This window comes from Lutjanus erythropterus, chromosome 11, assembly GCF_056507025.1.
Source record: "Lutjanus erythropterus isolate fLutEry1 chromosome 11, fLutEry1.hap2, whole genome shotgun sequence".
Taxonomy (NCBI): Eukaryota; Metazoa; Chordata; class Actinopteri; order Lutjaniformes; family Lutjanidae; genus Lutjanus; species Lutjanus erythropterus.
In genome coordinates, this window is record NC_139327.1 from 24,466,165 (window position 1) to 24,485,567 (window position 19,403).

A 19,403-nucleotide genomic window follows, 5' to 3' on the forward strand; every position below is an offset into this window, starting at 1 on the left:
TTTTCCAGTCAACTGAAACTCTGCTGTCTGATTCCTCAGGCCTGAGGGTCTGAGGGGGATTATCTTCACTACAAATGGCTGTTGGGATGACAGCAGGACAGCATACTATTACAACAGTTTATTGTTGTTGTTTATCTTGTTTAATGCTTCAGTGATGTTGAAATGGGAGCTGTTAGATATCTCTCAAAATTCTTTATCAAGTTTGGTGGGTCGACCTTAATGTGCTTCGCTAAATTTCCTATGTAGCACCTTTTGTTAGCACTGCTCTGCAGCATCGCTTGCACAAGGGCTCATTTCTATCTTTTGCCTTTCCTTGTTCATTTTGCCTCAAATGTGCTGTATTTCAAATTAGCACTCCTGCTGTTTTCTTTGCCAAACAAAACTGGTCAAGGAGGCTCTGCATTTGCTAACTTTGATGAGTTAACACCCTAACAAAACCACGTAATATACCATGGCCTGTCATGAGCTATTGCTTAAAATACTTGTATTCAACCTGACCAAATGAGACAAGTGACAAGAAAAGACAACACTGTGAGCAAGTGACCCCCTGTGCATGTTTTTCACTTGTACGTCTCATGCAACAGAAACACTTTCATTTTCATCAGTTTATTTACTATTTTTTAGACAATACACATACTCACATACACATGCCCAGTAAAAAGGCATAGAAAATGTATTTTATCCACATTTTCTGCTCTGAGTGCTGCCACAATCTCTTTTGCTCATCCACACCTACTGCATACATGCACACACACACACACACACAGGAAGAAAATTTGGCTGCTCATTTGCTGCTGATACTTTGAAATGCATAGACAATATGGAGCCTACATAGAGAGAAACTTCAGTGTGGCGTGAACACTGTCGTCAGACAAGTGTGATGCTGAAATGACATCTGTGGTCTAGACAAAGGGTAAGAGGAGGTGTGGCTATGTGAGCAATGCAGCAGTGTCTTTTAACTCACTGTCGGATAGAGAGGAGAGCGAGAAAGATCAGTTGGTATCGATTGTGTGGAAAATGATATGCTTTTCCAGAATCAATATTTTTGACAGCAATATTAGAGACATTTCATCTCAAAATTTGACACATGCATAAGTAGTTCTTTCAGTTTTCACTTACCAATATGGCGTTCCCACAAAGGAGTTGGCAGGTGAGGCAATGGAGGCAGAGCCGAAATCGGCCAGTTTGACTTGTCCAGGCTCAGTCAGAAGAATGTTACCTGCCTTCACATCCCTAACACAGAGAAGATCGTTTACTGTATTTGAACAATGTGCGAAATATAGTGTTGCTTCTTCTTCTTCAAAAAAGAAAATTACTCACCTGTGGATCATATTGTGAGAATGAAGATAGGCTAGCCCCTGCAGAGCACCATGTGTGATGGCAGCAATCTCTACTTCTTGTAAAGGTTTTTTATGAACTGAAGGAGGAAAAACAGTGAGTATGAATTAAAATCAGCTGATAAAGACACACTGAGGTTTGTCTGTGAGCTCAGGTGTCCAGTCCTATATCTAACTGACACACACAAAAAAAAGAAAAACTTGCTCACCTTCTAATAGATCGGAAGCTGAGCCCAGACAGTATTCCATCACCAGCTAGAAACAAGAGATAAAGTCAAGATTAACAAGTATGGACACATAATATAATAATAATCTTCCAATTCTGTGCATGTAAACAGGTTGACTCACCCATGCTGTGTGCTCACGGAGGTAACAACCTTTGTACTCTATACTGTTGGGGTGCCGGATCCTCTGCAGAAACTTCACCTCCTTTATAATGTCCTGCCATTTCTGTCGGGGAAAGAGGGGAATAAAAAATAAATAACTAATGCAATGTGTTGCTTAGCTTCCTGCACTAGAGGTGAGCGCATGTGTGTTTGTTTGTTTGCTTGTTTGTTTGTGTGTGCGTGTGTGAGTGAGTAGAGGGTTGTCTTTCAGTTCAAATAGGGGTGAGGTGTTTCTCTTCACAGATTATGTGTAATCTGATTATAGCTAATCTGAAATCATGAGCAGAGTGAAGTGTATCTGGGACAACAAAAGTGAAAGTGAGCACACGGCGGTGACCTTGTTGAGACCGTCAGGTTCAGTGATTTTAAATCAAACCTGCAATGACAGAACATTAATACTGTAGCCCAACAGCTCTTTATCTGGCCTCGGACTACCTGATAAAAACAATATATACACACACAATATACATATGTTTGACACAAAGAGCAGCTACACTGATGTGAGCTGCATTAAAGTGCACAGAAGTCATGTTTGATACATTTACAAAACAAAGTAAAAGTAATATGGTGCTGTTTTATTTTGAAAAGGTCACTTTTAATTGAAGAATTTACAAGCTACAAATTCCATGTCAAAGCATGTTGAGTGCGAGCATCCATTCAACAAAAATGATGGCTTCCTTTTAACCACAGTCGTCTGCTGAAGTGCTGCTGAGTAAACACTTGTTGGTTCTCTAAATATATAAGCTCAAGGTCTGTTTCTTTATTCTCTATATTCTCTCTCTACATTGATCAAACCAGGCTGAACTACTGTTAAGTAACCAATGATTCACACTGTGATGTGACCATGAACACAAGCATATAAAGTTGACAGTAAGTGAATGCTGTAAACATGTTGATGGTCAAAGTCAGAACCAAAGTATAATATAAATGCAATCCATCTTGTCTCACCTCATTAGACTGTTTGCCACTGTAGGACATCTTTTTAATTGCCACCACCTCATTCGTGCGCACATCTCGTGCCTGGGAAACACAGATTATCAGTAACATACAGGGTCAGTTATCACATGTGAGCCAGAAAATACAATGCATCTAATTCTCTCTACATTGTTTCTCATGAAGGATGTGGTTTTTCAAGACATCTCCTACTTTTTTAACCACACTGTGTGCAGTGTTCAAGAACAAAAGTCAGATCAGACAGTGGGGGTGAGTCACATCATTGCACTGTACCTTGGTGCTATTAAACCTCGTCATGGGCTGTTAAAAATAACTTTGTTCTAATCGTTTCTGTTTTTTATTGAAGATCAAACCGCTTCACTTTAGCATGACTGGAAAGCAAACTTTGGCACATTGCAAGGTCACTTACGAAATGTAGGTTTTGATTCAGTTGTTCAATTTCAATTTACCTTGAGTTACTGCATTATTCAGAGAAAGCAACAGAGCAGCTAATCAAATATGGAGACAAATTTAGATCACAAAATTGATCGCTTCACCTACACCATGTGTCTGTCAGTTCTGAGTCTGTAAATATACATTACACACAGTGTTGGGAGTATTTAACTGATCATGTCCCTGAGTAACATTCAGAATTTCTGTTCACAGTTATGTTTGAGAGCAAAATTTTTTGTGAGTAAGTGTGAGGATGTAGTTGCCATACAAAGTAGACAGCGCCAAAGCTGCCATGGCCAATCTCTCGAAGGTCAGAGAAAAGCTTCTCCGGGTCTTCTTTGAAGAAAAGCTCAGCCACCTCTGGATCCTTCAGGCTCCCTGCCCTGACAGAGGAGGGCATCCTGGTTTATGTAGTCCCTTATCACCCACACAAAGGGGATGGGACTATCTGGGTGCTGAGCTACGCCAAAGCAGCTGAAGATTCATCTGCGGTAATGGCTGGGCCTGAGGAACCACCACATGGGCGCCTAGATGGACAGAAGGGGTGAGGGGGAGACAAAGAGAGAAAGACAGAAGTGTTAGCAAGGAAAAGATGAGACACCCTGATCTGCCACAGCATGAAATTGCTTGGCTGAGTCGATGGCCAGTGGACAGGAGGAAATCTCAGCACATGCTTAATCTTCTGACACAAATCCGAATATAAAATATGATGGACTGAAGTCACGTTTTATCAAAATCTGCTCTTAATGAATTCCAACCACGTCACAAACCGAAAATCAGGTCTGTACCAGACTCAACATTTTTTCAGTCAATTTAATTTTGCCAATCATCAATCAAATTTGGCCCTTCAAAACAAATATTTGATAATTCATTCTTTTATTCAATTTAGGTTGCCACACTCGATTCATATATCAGCCTGCATTAGTATGTTTTGCCAGTATCAGTCTTTGTCAGATTTTCTATCAGATTTTCACAGAGTCAGCGAGCGTAAAAGTGTTCATCCTCCAAATGGTTCAGTTACAAAATCCCAACACACGGTGAATCTTCTCTCCCCACGCTGCAGCGGCACTGAAGCTGCTGTCTGGCCTCACCTGACCTGCAAACCTTCACGCCATGGACTGAGGGTTTATTTCAACCGAGCCAGATTTGATGATTTTTGAAACAGTGGAAAGATGAACCAAGGAGTTTTTAGTGAGTTTTATTTAGTTTTTGTCAATTCTGATGGAATGAAACTGACAATGATGATGTTAAAATCAGTCTGGTGAGAATGGCAAGAGCAATAAAACAGCCATTTCTGGTTTAATAAAATGTATCTCACTCTTTAAAAGACGCTCTCACTGCAGTGATCCTTTCCATAATGTCGTCACACACTTGCAATAGTATTCTGTCTGTGCCAAAAACAAGCAAACATGAAGACAGGCTTGACCCTGCACACTTACTGACAAAGGAAAAAAAAAAAAAAAGACTGCTCAACTTGAAGAATCTCAGTTGACTGAGGGGTCTCTGACTGATGATTTGAATCTTCAAGCCATACCAAAGATGCACAACCAAAGATACACTACAAACATACCCAAAAACAAAATGCTGTGATACACAAGCTGGAAAAAGGCAATACAGGAATGGACACTAAGGCACCAGGACTCCAGAAGAACTCTCTCTCTCTCCATTTACTTCCAATGACTTCATGCACTCCATTTGCCACATCCAAAATTTAAAAACAGTATTTAGCCATATAATGTTTCGTTTTAATTGAATTCACACTAAACATGTCCATAAGAGGATTATATTTCAAAAAGAGGACACATAATCTATGTTAGCTTAAGGGTGACCCCAGCCCCGTATTAATACCCTGTGTTCCTTGTTCATTATACAATCGCACCTATTGAACAGCCCACCAAATGACTTACATATAAGTACCACTATCCCACTGATATGTTTAAAAATTTGTAAAAGACACAGTCAGAGAGCTTCAGACAACTGATGCCTCACCAGGTGGCATTCACCACCACACACAGGAAAGCACACTTTAAGTGTCTTCTGAAAGGTCAGGGGCTCGTGAAGTACTTAAAACACAGTGATTTTAGCCACTGGTCACACTTTCAAGTGCTGACCCTAATATAATCAACTAACTGCAGAGTCATCAGTTCAGATTGCTTCGGCTACTGGAATGACTGGGCAATGCAAATATCCCAGCTCAGGGATCGATTTCACGTCCACAGCTATGAGGTGGCCTACAGTAATGAGGGGTGAGCAGCATCAAGTGATCAATTTTTACTGTGTACTCCAAACAAGATGCATCAATTTTGCTCTAATTAATTCATGTAACATGCATGTGAAATTAATGCTGTGTGTATGTGAGCATTGTGTTACTTGTTTTGTAACATCACCCATTTAAAGTTAAAATCTATAGTGAAATATTTAAAGGCTTATTTGAGCTTTACCATTTAGCATGACTTACAGTTAAGATTACTCTTGTCTACATTCTTTCAATCAATTTTGGACTTTACAACACTGTAGAGTTGTTGGAAAGGTTAGGATCAAACAAATTGCGAACAATCCTCTGCAGCCACCACTGGAATCAAATTCTACAAAGAATATAATCCTAATAATAAATCAGTGTAGTCTAATTTTAATCTGCAAACATGCAGAAATACAGTGTTTAAATAGAATGAATAGACATGCCAAAAAACAAAAATGCTGCACAACATTCAAAAGCTGATTTAGAATTTCACTGTCCCAGTTGCAATCAAAACTTCAAACTATTCTGTGCAGACCTAGTCTTTCATGAACTTATGACTGAAATTATGTGAATGCTCAATGTGCTGTTTATCAAATACAGATAAGTCTACATGCACATACACACCTGGAAGCTGCGCAGTGTAACCAGTCTGGGCCCCATTTCCCAGAGCCTTCGTAGCGCTACGTGCGTCGTAAGTTGTATTTTAAGGTCTCCCTTAAGGTTGTCCCAACTCTGGGAAACAGCCCGTAACCTTAAGGGAGACCTTAAAATACAACTTACGACGCTAGTAGCGCTACGAAGGTTTTGGGAAACGGGGCCCTGATCTGTTGGTTCCTGAGCAGCTCCACTTCAATAGTTAAGGGATGAGGGCCTTGGTCATAATATGGCCACTCTTTACAAAATGACACATAAAGTACTTTAATCTAAGACACATTTTGTTATATGTCATGACAATACAATTCCACTGCTGACCACATATGTCTAAAGCATGGGCAGGAAATGTGCAAAGCACTCTCCTCTAATTAGGGAAAGTACAGCCAAAAGACAACCAGCAACATGCAGCCTTAAAGAATTTCTCCACCTTTTTCAACTTCATGTCTTTGTCTTGTTTTCAGGCAATCTGAAATGGTTATCCCCTCAATACCCAAACACCACTCGTATATCATTAGAGAAACGCTCAGTGGGAAAACTGCTAGTTTCTTCTTTCGGGTCGGCAGCACCACTAACCTAGCCGGCTACAGTTATCAGTACAGTCTGCTGTACCAAAACCACACTTCTGGCTGAATGTCACAAGGTTTGTCCTGCTGAAAAGACTATCCAGCTGACTGAGGAAAAAAACAAGAGTGAAACTCATACAAAGACACACTGCCCTCAAGGACAACAAGTATCTTAGTGGAGAGACGCTAAAAACTGCTGCTGGGAACAAACTTTAGTAACACCAACAGAGATCCAGGCTTTTTTTTTTTAAATCCTTTTTTTTTTTTTATTCTTTTTTCCCCTACAAATACTTCCAGCATTTTTAGATAAGCACTGTAATACATAATGTTTGGCTTCTAGATGTGTCCCAACAACACCAAACTGTGACTGAAAGAAGTTCTGTAAAATCAAAGTTTAAAGTTGCTTTCAGAAAGCAGGGTAAGTTAATGCAACTGTGCATGAAAAGCCGAGTATTCAGAATCTTTCTCACTTACAGCAAGCATTACCTTATTCTGTATAGACATGATATTCAACCCGACTTTGTGAGAAAATGACTGATTTTTCTAGCAGCACAATGCTCTTCAATATGCACTGTAAATATGACAGACCTATTGAAAGTTGAAGAAGAGTGCTGTCTCGTGTGGTTTTCACACGGTTTTCCAACCACATTCAGATGAAAAAGTGAAAGTAGGCAAACGTACCGTGTGCACAAATCACACAGAAAATAATCAAACTGGTGTTTGAAGCAATGAACTGTGTTCCAGTGTTAGGCAATAGGCCTACATGAGAGCAATTCTTATTATGTGTTGCAACCTGAAACAACGCAACACATTTTTTTCAGTTTACTAAACCATGCAGACGGGATGTAAGAATGACACAATAATTTTGTAAGACATTATGGATTCAAGCTATAATGGTAAATGGTAAAAACAATGAAATTTGACATTTGGTATATCTGAGAGAGCCCTGCAGTGCTTCATGATGTTTTCAGGATAATGTACAGTGAGCAGGTCATTATTGCCCCCCTAAGCATTTAACAAAGCCATGTAGTAAAACAAACTTAAGTGTTTACTATGAGATATGTTTAAAGAGTGTGTATATATAAATTTCCATCACCGTATACGAATGTGTGTGTGTGTGTGTGTGTGTGTGTGTGTGTAAGAGAAGCTTGATTGAGGTTTTCTGTCATTTTTGTGTGAAAAGCAGAAAGGCTTGGATGTACTGCTTACAGTAAGATCACTGCTGTACTCTAAATGACTAATTTTCTAATATAAACAATATTGACTGTCTCAGCTCCACAACACAACAAGATATACTGACAAAGCATGAACATCAGTAGCAACAACACAACAATGTTATTAATACTTTGCTGTCAAAGCTTTCTGTACTTTTTTTAAGAACTGCTGAAAGACTTTTCCCACCATGTGATTGTACTTCCTCATAAATACTTTGCTCAATTCAGCACTGATTTCAGCCATGGCTACAAGGTGAGACCATGTAATCACAAGCTAGTTTGCTAACAGGCATACTATTATTTAGTCTCCTTAATTGTATATTTAATTTCTCACAATGAAAGCAAGATTCGCTTAGGTTTTATCCCTTGTCTCATACATATTTTGATAACTGGTGTGAGGACACAATCTCATTTCACCAGAATTAGTTACTAGACTATTCTCTAATAGTCGTTCATTTTTAAAGTAATGTTATTCTGATGCGAAATCGTTAAGTGTGTAGTATGGTGGTCTTTTAGTAAATCTGACATTACAGCAGTGGTTACCAAACTTCTGGATATGTAAGGATATTAGATTTTATCAGTAATACAGGGGAAACTAGAAATAGAACCACCAAGTTTAATATCATGGAAATAACATTGTGAGGAAACAAACAGCTTTTTTTTTTAAAGAACGGCCATCAGAGCAAGATATGTCGTTATTCTTTTTATTATCTGTCGAAAGACTTTCATCTTATATTTTACACATTGTTATGTTTTCTAATTAAATCTTTGTCAGCATCAAAACGTGTTTCTTTAGCATTCCCAAATAATTTTATTATTTACAGACATTTTGACCTGTTATACAGTAGAGAAAGCAGAGAAACTAATATCATAAATTATGACTCACTTCAAGCAAGCTTCTTTTTACACCTGGGTTTGAAACAGGTCTATTCAGCTTTAGTTTCATTCCAAAATATCTCCCCGGTCATCTGTTGCCACTGTAATGCCTCTGCAATCACTGCATTATGAAAGAACCAAAAATGAACCAAGTAGAATTCAAACAGACAAAAGCACTAGCCCTTTAAATATGTAGGCTCAAAGCTGACACATTTGGTTATTTCATCTTATGGCATTTGTGTTGACTTTTTCTTGTTCTTCATTACAGTAAAGTAATTAATTTTCTGAACCTAAGTTAACTTGCTGATTTGCCTTTACACTCTGGGTGATAATATCCACACTACTGATGATTATTTATCAAAAATCTATATCTATCTATCCAAATCTGTAGTCTACATTAGTAAACATAATTCCTACAATGGTGTTGTAATATTGATATCGAGGTATGGGTAAAAGTATTGTATTGTCCATGTCGTCCAGCCCTGGGAAATTTGATCAAAACCAATGCATCATTTTTAATAAGATCATTATATACTTACACTATTTGAGAATTAACACTAAGTTATTTTTAAAAAATGTGTATATAGAGATATTTATCTTAGATTGCCGAATAGCCTAAAAATAGAGATATTAATTATAGCGACCCTATAGCTCAGTTGGTAGGACACGCACCCCATGTACTGAGGCTGTCAGTCCTCTGCAGCGGCTGCCGGTTTGACTCCCACCTGCATCCCATACTTTCTTGTCATATCTTCAGCTGTCCTATCACAATAAAGGAAAACCCGCCCCCAAAAAAAATCTTCAAAAAAAAAAAGAAGGGAGAGAGAGATATAATTTATATAGATATTATTTATAAACCATTATCACACATCCCTGACACTAATCCACTGGTGGCTCAGTGGTCTGCAGTGGCTGCCCAGTGGACCTTAAAGGGATCGTTTGGATTTTCTGAAGTTCGGATGTATGAGATATGATACTATGAGGTATGAGGTATCAATAATGTAATAGTGTATTACCTCAACCAGACTCAACTGGCAAACAAAATAATTTTACCTTGGAGAACACGAAAGCTGCTGGTCTACCAAGGCCTCACCACTGTTTGCTTGGGTGTGTCCAACTCATGTTGTAAGAGGTGGCCATGCTAACTAATGCACAAAGAAACTGTACTTAAGAGCACATTGATTCTTTAATTTTATTTCCTGTTGAAAGTGGATAATTCAGTGGTACAAACATAGGAAGGTGGTATAACTCAAAAGCATAACCAGCTGAAAACAATTATTTGAAGAAAGAACTGTTTCTCCTACTGACAGGACATGTAGGGTAAAGTTGTTCAAAATTTACAACAGTTTTATTCACAAATGTTTGTTACAGCCCAGCATGAGGTTAAAAAATAGTGAGATACTACTGTAAAGTAAATTAATATATATATGTCTACAGTGTGTGTACAGTACAGTGTGTACAGTGTCTCGTGTGTACATTTCTAACAGACTGAGTGTGTAGGAAGAAAAATAAAAATACAATCTCTCTCACACACAAAATGAAACAGAGTACTGACTACTGAAGTCACAAGACTGAATCTGGAGGAGATGGACTGGACTGCAAGACACACACACACACACACACACACACACACACACACACACGTTATCACAAAGAACAGTGTGTTCAAGAAATGCACCGAAAGTTGTTTTGCTTTGCTGCTCGAGAAAATGGATTCTCCCTTGCTGTATTATGTGAATTGATTTCCCCTGCACTGTAAAATCACAGAGAAGCCTAATGAAGAGGCAACCAATACACAAAGCTGAGTAGCAAGGGGTGTCATAGAGAGGAACGAGCGAAAGCGAGAGATGGAAAAGGATAATAAATAATCAAATACTTTATTGATCCTCATACTGAAATTCTCTTAGCCACACAGGGTCAGCTACAGAGGAGCAACCCTGGAGCAATCCTGCTGTCTGCTGCTTTATCAAAATACAAAGAGCATGCACAAGACAAGACAGACAGAATTTCAGGAAAAGATTATTAAAACCCAGCCTAAACATGCATCTATCCAAGTTAAAATCCAGAACAGCTATACAATATTTAACACATTCTAGTCGACTATACGATTAAATGTCCCCACCCTCGCTAGTCAGCAACAGAAATACTAGTCGTTTAAACTACTTATCAATATTTCATTCATGCACAATACCAGTTATCTGTTGCCTCTTAGATTTTAGGCAGCTGGCCGCCACTAGTTGGGGCTTTTAAAGTACGATTTGGCGATTGTGGACTGAGATTAACGCCTTCAAATGACTCTCATTATACACAGTATGTTTTTCGGACAGTGTTCAACATTATAAATGAATAAATTCTGATAAATTTTAACTGCTTTCTGAGTGTTTTCTTAATGTTAGACTTAGGCCTGGGCGATATAGCCAAAACACTTATCACGATAGTGAAGTTTCATATCGGTCGATATCAATAATTATTGATCGTGTAAATTGTGACTGATATGTTGTGTACTCCAAAGGGTCGAAGTGGCTGAGGGGAAAAAATAAGTTTGTTGTATTATATTGCAACAATATTACGGGGATGACTATTGGTGCTTTCACAAAATGTGAGATTATTTTATAAATAATCATCAGTAATGTGGATATAATGTCTAAGTGAATAAAGGCAAATAATAGATCAGCTCAAACAGTCTGGTAAATTCTCAAAATGACATCACTTAACTGTAATGCAGGCTTTAAAACCAGGAAAAGACAACACTTCTGACATATCACGATATAACAATATCCAAAATCTATCATGATATCTAATGTCATATCACAAAACAATAAAATATCATTATATTGCCCAGCCCTAGTTAGACTAGTTGACTAGTCTGAATTACATTTTGCGTTTAATCAACTGGGAAATTAGTTGCCAGGATCATGGATCATGGATCATTGGATCATAAAAATCACAATTTGGATTGTAACACAGTATTTAAATCACAGATTGGATCATTTTTCTGATCAGTAAAAAAAGTGGGATAAATAAATACTAAATAAATAAAATATTACTACTAATTATAATAATACTTTGCCGTATTACAGTATACACACAGTGTAATGCACCATTACACTCCTTAGTCTGGCTCAATGTCCCACCCACAGCACTATCTGACTGGTTAGAAAGTAACAAGCAAAAGCCAATCAACATTGAAGGCTGTTGTCACAGACAGGCAGACACGGAGCTGCACTGGTGAGCTGAGCAGAGCTGTGTTAAAGAGGTTAAGACAGCAGGTATTGCCAAAGTTACATTGAATATCACAATCTTATGTTCAATTTCTATGACAACAAGCATGCCCAGTCACACTAGGGAAAAATGCCTGAAGTCATGGTTGGGATTTTCACTCAATGAAGGTGAAGCTGACAACTTTTAAAGCACAATTTCAATCACTCTTCATTTTATTAGTGACAGCGCTTCAAAGTTAAACACAGCACACATCTGTCTCATCTTTTCAACTCTGCATCAAGATTCAGAGAATTATTACTTATTGGATTATATCATGTTTATTACTTCCACTATGACTTTAAAAAGTAACAGCAATAGTAAAACTGTATTTCACACTATGATGGTTGCATTAAGTCCTCAGATCACATGCGGGCCGAACTATGGGAGTGATCCACACAGACCACGGAATGTCCCTGGTTTTATTTTGGCTAGCTACAACTGCACTACAAATGGTTTCCAAGACATTCATAATACTGGATTAAAATCAATCTCGAAATGTATTACGAAAGATATAATTCCTGCAAAAAGTACTGAGCTCTGCAGCAACCACAGTAAACATATTGAATTACTTTAGAACTCCTACACATCCATAGACCTCCATAGTTATTTTGGGTGATTACACCTCTTCTGTGCATACTGCACTTGACTGACATCGCCTTGACTCTCCTGGTTTTGTTGCACCTGCTGAGAAGGGACACCTTATACCACCATTACGATACTTTTAGATACATAGAGCTGACCTAAGCAAGCTTCAACCTTAAATGTCAGCTAGAAATAAAAACTCATCAAGCAGAATACCTGAACTCACTCAAAAAATAACATTTTTGTATTTATTTAGAACATTAAACAGTGGCCACTTGGTCACAATGCAAAAAACACAAAAGTCACCTATTGATAATTCCTGAACAACTACAACTTGCACTTGTTTATATAGAGCAGCACAACGGATAAAATATTTTTATAGCACTTTCACATTTATATAACCAGATCACAGCTTTCAATTCTATGTTGTGTTACACTCAGGCTAATGTACAAATCTGTGGATCAAAATAAAAACCCTTCCTTATTCACAGTGCATCTCTTAGAAGCAAAATATAAATGAGATTGTCGGCTTCCAAAACTTTTTACCTAAAATAACTCAACAGAGTACTGCTTTCACTTTTACACTGATACGATGACGTGCTGTATAGCATTGATGTTATGGATGCATTACTCTGATACTCTGGACGACAGCTGCAATATCCTGGAAATTTTGCACAGGCTGCCAATGCAGGGTGGCTAGCTGTTAGTTAAAGAAGCGCTTGATTTGATATGCAGCAGAGTTTTGTACCAGTGGAGCATTCATTTTAAACATCAGTATTGTCATCAATCATGTCTGTTTAATTGTGGGAAGCCAAAATCTTGATTGAGATTAATATAATAACTATGCATCCGTACAACCAAGTACTGTATGGTTGCATATTGGCAGCGATTAACAATCTTACAGCATCAGTTATCGCTTGGGCACAATCTGAATCTACAATGAGAAGCTGCCTGAACGCTGTGGGGAGAAGGATTTGCATTGTTGTCAGTTTCTGTTTCATTAGGCTAACCGATACAGCTGGGTGATGCAGTTGTAAATGACATGTTTAAAGTGCAGCCACTGTTAAAGCTGCTACGGTTGATCGCTTAATAAATTATTAAATTGATCTGCAACTATTTTGATAATTGATTAATTAGATTTAGATTTTTTTTTAGGAAAAACAAAAGCAAAAATTCTGAGTCTTGCCTCTTAAATGTGAATATTTTCTGGTTTCTTTGCCCCTTTATGACAGCAAACTGAATTTCATTGGGTTGTGGGCAAAACAGAACATTTGAGGATGTCACATTGGGCTTCGGGGAAAAAAAATCAACATTGTTCACCATTTTCTGACATTTTCTGGACAAAAACAATTTTTAATTAAAAAAAAACAAAACAAAACAACAGAATAACTGACTATGAAAATAATTGCTGTTTACTGACTGACATATCCAACAGCAGGAGTTTGGCTACCCGGGCTAAGCTGACTAGCATGCTACAGGTGATAGACAACAACTGGTACACTGCCAAAATATTTGCATGTATAGGTAGTAGACAAAAATAGACTATTTTGACAGTTACTGTTTGGGTCACAGGGTGCGCTGAACCGTGGAAGTCGGGTACCAAACCGAACATCCTGTACCAAATGGTTCAGAGGTAATACATGTACTGTCACAGCCCTACTGTAATGCTAAATAATTCAAAAGTAGGACTGAGCACTGAGCATTATCTCTTAGCCAAATGTAACTAGTCTCTGTCTATAAAGTTGTAACAATGCAGCTTTCTAAAAATATGATTAAAATATTCACAAGCCTAAAAAGAACATTTCCATTCACAGGTCAGAAATTACATGTGCACTTGTGCAACCTTATACATAGAAGAATTAGCCTAATCAGCTCCTGTGATGCGTACAGATTTAAAAAAGGAAAAAAGTGACGTAGTATGTGATCTATGCTTGAATAAATGAATACAATTAGTCCAGGTATTGGATTTGATATTAAGGGAGAATGGACTGGTTAGGTGGATCCCTGCTTCAAAGAATATCACCCAAATGCCCAATCCAATAAAAACAACACCGCAACATCACAGCTGTTTATTCAGAGACAATGTTAATTTCATGACCTACATGTGCGCTGTTGTTCAAATGGCTTACACACTACATTTCTATCCCCCAAGATGGAGGGTGGGGTGTCCATGCTCCTGCTTCCCAGTCTGATTACAGATCGTGGCTTTCACTGAGTGGAGGAAGCGAAAGCTCTCTAACTAACAAACATCAACAACAACACATCCCAGTTTGTGGTGTTATAGAGATGATGGTGACAGAAGAGAGGAATAAAGTGACCAAACACTAAGAGGATTTGACCCTTCTCATTGCACTCACAGAGCTGCATTTACACTCTTCCTGTTGGGATGAATGTCACGGACATCATACAACATACCAAGTTTCCTCTGAAGAAGACACACTTATGTAGAAAAAGAACACAGTATTCCTGTGGCACCCTCAACAATAAGACATGTGCATATCCAAACACCCAAGTAAAATAACTACAGTGGATGTGGTTTGTCTTATAATACGGGACCACTTCCAAATGTAGGAGTAACATGGACTTGAGACAGAATCATTTAAACTTTTAAAGCTCAAATTAATCGCCCAAAACATCTGAAATTTGTGACTAACCCCTGATCAAGATCAAGGAATTCAAATGTCATGTGCATCCCATCCTTTTTAAAAAATGTCAGTTGTTGTTGTTGTGAATATTTTTTGTTTTGATAGAATGTGTTCTCTGTCGATCACCTGAAATATATTTGGATGTGCCTATCCTTCCCCTTTTTCTTTTTGCTCTCAATCTGACTCATCAAATATGCAATTGGTTTCCAACTGTTCAGCAGCCAATCTCAATCAAAGACCTTAAGCACATGCCTTTTATGGGAAAGGACAATATCTCCATTGCCTCACTTAAAAAAAAAAAAAAAAAAAAACCCTTCCATGTCACTGAATATGCCGCTGTCAGTTGTGTTAGTCAACACCATTTCCTGTTAGGAAGATTATTTAGAAAATTTGCTCTTACAAGGGCTACCCCCTAATAGTTGAATAAACAATTAGCCGGTAACTCATAGTTGACCAAGTTTTCATTAGTCCATTAGTCGCAGGGAGAAATAAAACTCTAAAACTCTATTCAGGGGCTAGTTAGGCCTAGACAAAAGTATCGGGACTGTTGCAACACAGACCTTTTCTCTTGTAACACTGAAGTCACCTGCACCCTGCTGCTAACTAAGGCTGTGACAATAATACAATACCACGGCCATGTGATGCAGACTGCGAGGTTAAGCTCATTGCCGTCAGCACAGCAAATTTTATTCATTTTATGTTGAGATCATCGCATGGATCTATTAATACATCTAGGGATCAGTGCTGTCACACACAAGTCAGGAACACAGCCTCCGGTTGGTGGCCAGACTTAAACCAAGGCATCTTGGGACTGCCAGTTGGCTAACAACATTTTAAAAACTGTTTAAGACACAAAAATGGATAAATGATTATAGAAGACATTCACGCTGTGAGGCGCTCAATATGACAACAAAGAGTGATTGACTTAAAGGCATCACTTTCACCTCCGTTGTATAAAATCCCAACCATGGCTTTGGGCATATTCAGCATTGTAATTGGGAAACTGGGCATGCTGCTGTCATAGATTGGGACACAGCCTTTGAGACAGACAGAGACCACTTTGATGACCAAGAATACAATGCCAAGGTGATTTACAGCAACTCTGACCATGACTCTGATGTCCGGGACGATGTAGACACAGGAGAGGCAACAAGTGGTTGAGGAGTGGGTTTGTAGTGAGGATATTGATAATCCATCGTATTGATTTGTCTGTCTGTGAATATTTGTTTTTGTGAAGTTGGAAGTTATAAATTCCTGTGTTCTGTACAAAAAGACTTTGTGTGATGTTATACTGTATTGAAATAAATTAATAAAATGCTCAGTTTCCTTGCTAGTTACATGCAGTTCACTTAGTGCCCCTCAAAAAATGTTGAAATAATTAAATATCATAAACGTGCAACGACTAGTTGACTAATGGCTTGGACTAACAACTACTATTCAACTAGGAAAATCTTAGATTAGTCAGCCAGTTAAAAATGAGATTCTTATAATTAAATCACTGTAGCATTACAATCAGCAAGCTAAATAGGGTCATTCATAAGTACCTTACATAATTCAAATCACTAACAAATAAAGTTATGGTGGCAGCACTGCAGTGGATCATATTTGTGGAACCAGTCTTGTTCTGCAGTGGCTGACTGTCACTGACTGACTTGGATCTAGACTTTAGCAAGCAGGGCAGGCTTTGCTCCAGTGTCTAATCCATTTTTCCTGGGAGACACTTAAATCCATTATGCAGTGCGCCCATATTCAGCACCCCCTGATATAACACTGACACATAAGAAAACACAACTTTGCAAAGGCTTCTCCTGCACTGAGATGTTCACAGTCAATACCAGCTGCGTACCTATCAGCTAGCAGCAAGTCCTTGAAAGTAAAGAAGGGGAGCTGTTCCAGCCTGTGAATGCCACGCACTGTTGTTCTGACAAGCATGCAGAGACATAAATGAACAAATGACAGGTGTGCAGATCAGTACAGGTTACAGAGAACACAGGAAAGCAAGGACAGGCAGCCGAGCAGAAATCTATGATACCAGAGTAAGAGGACAAGTTGTACCTGCCTTCCAGATCCAGCCCATAAGCTGCATTTATAACATGGACAGTCTGTTCATCACAGTCTGAAGACACCAACAATGATAGGTGGACTGCTCATACTGCAGTGCTTATTTGACAAACAGAGGCAGTATACATGGCACATAAAGCATAAGGCATGTGTAGGTGTTGGGTGTATCATCCATCAAACCATGGGCATCAGATTTGACAAATCGATCCATCAGATACATGGTTAGGTGAATGGTAAACTTGGTGTCACAACACTGACGTTATTTGATATTTAATCACATTGTAAATGTTGTATTAAATCCTTGTGTAGCTGATCCACTGTGTCATGCATAAGTTAAGCGGCGAAGTCACAGATAAGCCAAGCAGAAGAGTAGCTTGCTGAGTGATAGCCAGTGTTACGCAATATCAACACAGAAAACTGAGGAATGCGACTCACGTCAGTGCACAAAAACAGCCATCAGCGGCAGATGGATGCGAGCTCTGCATGTCGCTGCTTACACAATGACCATCTCAATGATCTGTCAGACTCTCCTGAAGCTAATGCTGCCTGTAAACACAATGTCAGGACATATACATGCGACAGACACTGAATCAGGCTTGACCAATGTCACCTACCGTCACACTGCTAGCTCCTCAGACAGTATGTGACTCATGATGTCTCTTCCAGATAACCAAACTTCCAAAACAGACACCTCCACAGCCGAGTTTCACTTAACGTACAGCCATAGTGGACAAAAACACAAACGAGGGAGTGGCACTGCTTGCAACGATAGTTGCATAAAGCGGATTAGCAAGCTAACGCAGCTAGCTAGGGTAAAGCAATCTATTACCATTATTTACAACAAACCAATCCACTGACAATTTAGCTCGCTAGCCCTGCTCCGCATACATTGACATTATTTGCTAATGTATTATAATGGCATTCAAAACAAACACGCCTGTGCTAACGAGGAATTACTGAAGTTGCCCAACAAGGCAGCCTAAAATCTCTAGATGCGACAGACCTTACAAGTTGTGACAGCAACTTTTGGTTAGCATGCTAGCTCCGGAGCTAACAAACGCTATGTTGAAATCAAGCTCCACTGCAGCATGTAACACTAGGGAACAAATCTAGCGTTACCAATCGTTAGTTAGTTAGCACAACGCTTAACTCACCTGGTCAAGATGAATCCACACAGGTTGAGAAGTGGCTGGTTAATCCCGTCACCCTGAACACGGCTGATGCTGACGCTAAATCACAGACGAGGCAATGCAGTCCAGAGAAATCAAAGTGTGAATTTGCCTGCTAATAAATTAGCAATGCTAATTCGCTAATCTAACCGCACAATTGCCCTACCCAGTACACAGACGGTGACGCTGGGTTCAAGTCTAGCTAAATTGTTAACGTTGTTTTTGTCATGTAACTCTAATGGCCGGTCACACGAATAATTTATACCAGCATGAGGCGAGCTGACCTGGCTAACGGCTGTCAGGCGTTAACTGTCACAACGAGCTGGTACACAGGCAGGCTACTGGCCAACTAGCTAGCTGCTAACGTTAGAGCAGTAGCTAGCAAAGTTTCTCTCTTCGATAGGCAGTTCCCTAAAAATGGCGGCGAGGAGAATCACCTCCCTTCCATCGTGCAGGAATCAAGGAGCAAATGAATCGAAAAGCACAGTGTCTCAGCGTTACAGTCAGCTTTAACAGAAGCGAGGGTACACGTGTGACAGGTTTGGAGAGTCCAGCTGTACCCCTACAGGGTAAATGTTGCCCCCTCCTCCCCGATCTTAGAGTAGGGTGCTGCTGCTGTGCCTCCCAGCAGCTGCATGCATAGGTGTGTGATGTGGATGGAGAGAGCAATACACGTACTGACTGTCAACACAACATGAGCCTATAACAGAGAATAACAGATATTTCCTTCTGTCCTCTGTGTGTGTGTGTTTAGCATTATGCACTTTCAGTCACTGAGCTCCTAACCTGATTAACAGTTTGAGTCTTAAGCTGGCCTCAACTATAAATAGACTGTCGTTAACTGACTGACAGTGCTAAAAAATGTTTAGTATATTCCAGAACAATATCTGACTGTATAGTAATCAATCCATCAGTCATTGTACCTACTAGGACTGGGCAATAAATCGATATCATATCAATATCATGACATGAGACTATATTGTCTTTGCCTTTGGATATTGTGTAGTGATGTGGCATAAACTGTCTTAAC

General features: G+C 39.0%; 1 protein-coding gene across 2 annotated transcripts in view; it reads right to left on the minus strand.

Moving 5' to 3' along the window:
- The window catches only part of taok1b (TAO kinase 1b), a 31,465-nt gene extending 12,476 nt beyond the window's left edge, over positions 1 to 18,989 (minus strand). The window contains exons 1-7 of one of the 2 annotated variants that reach the window (XM_084729778.1): positions 18,359 to 18,989; positions 3,378 to 3,636; positions 2,672 to 2,743; positions 1,686 to 1,787; positions 1,547 to 1,592; positions 1,321 to 1,417; positions 1,120 to 1,233 (exon numbers count right to left, since the gene is read on the minus strand). In XM_084729778.1, the coding sequence (XP_084585904.1) occupies positions 1,120 to 1,233; positions 1,321 to 1,417; positions 1,547 to 1,592; positions 1,686 to 1,787; positions 2,672 to 2,743; positions 3,378 to 3,509 (563 nt within the window). In that variant the 5' untranslated portion in view covers positions 3,510 to 3,636; positions 18,359 to 18,989. Of the gene's footprint in view, positions 1 to 1,119; positions 1,234 to 1,320; positions 1,418 to 1,546; positions 1,593 to 1,685; positions 1,788 to 2,671; positions 2,744 to 3,377; positions 3,637 to 17,818; positions 17,931 to 18,358 lie in introns of those variants that run through there. The other variant, XM_084729779.1, reaches the window with a different exon arrangement.
- Positions 18,990 to 19,403: the final 414 nt, after the last annotated feature.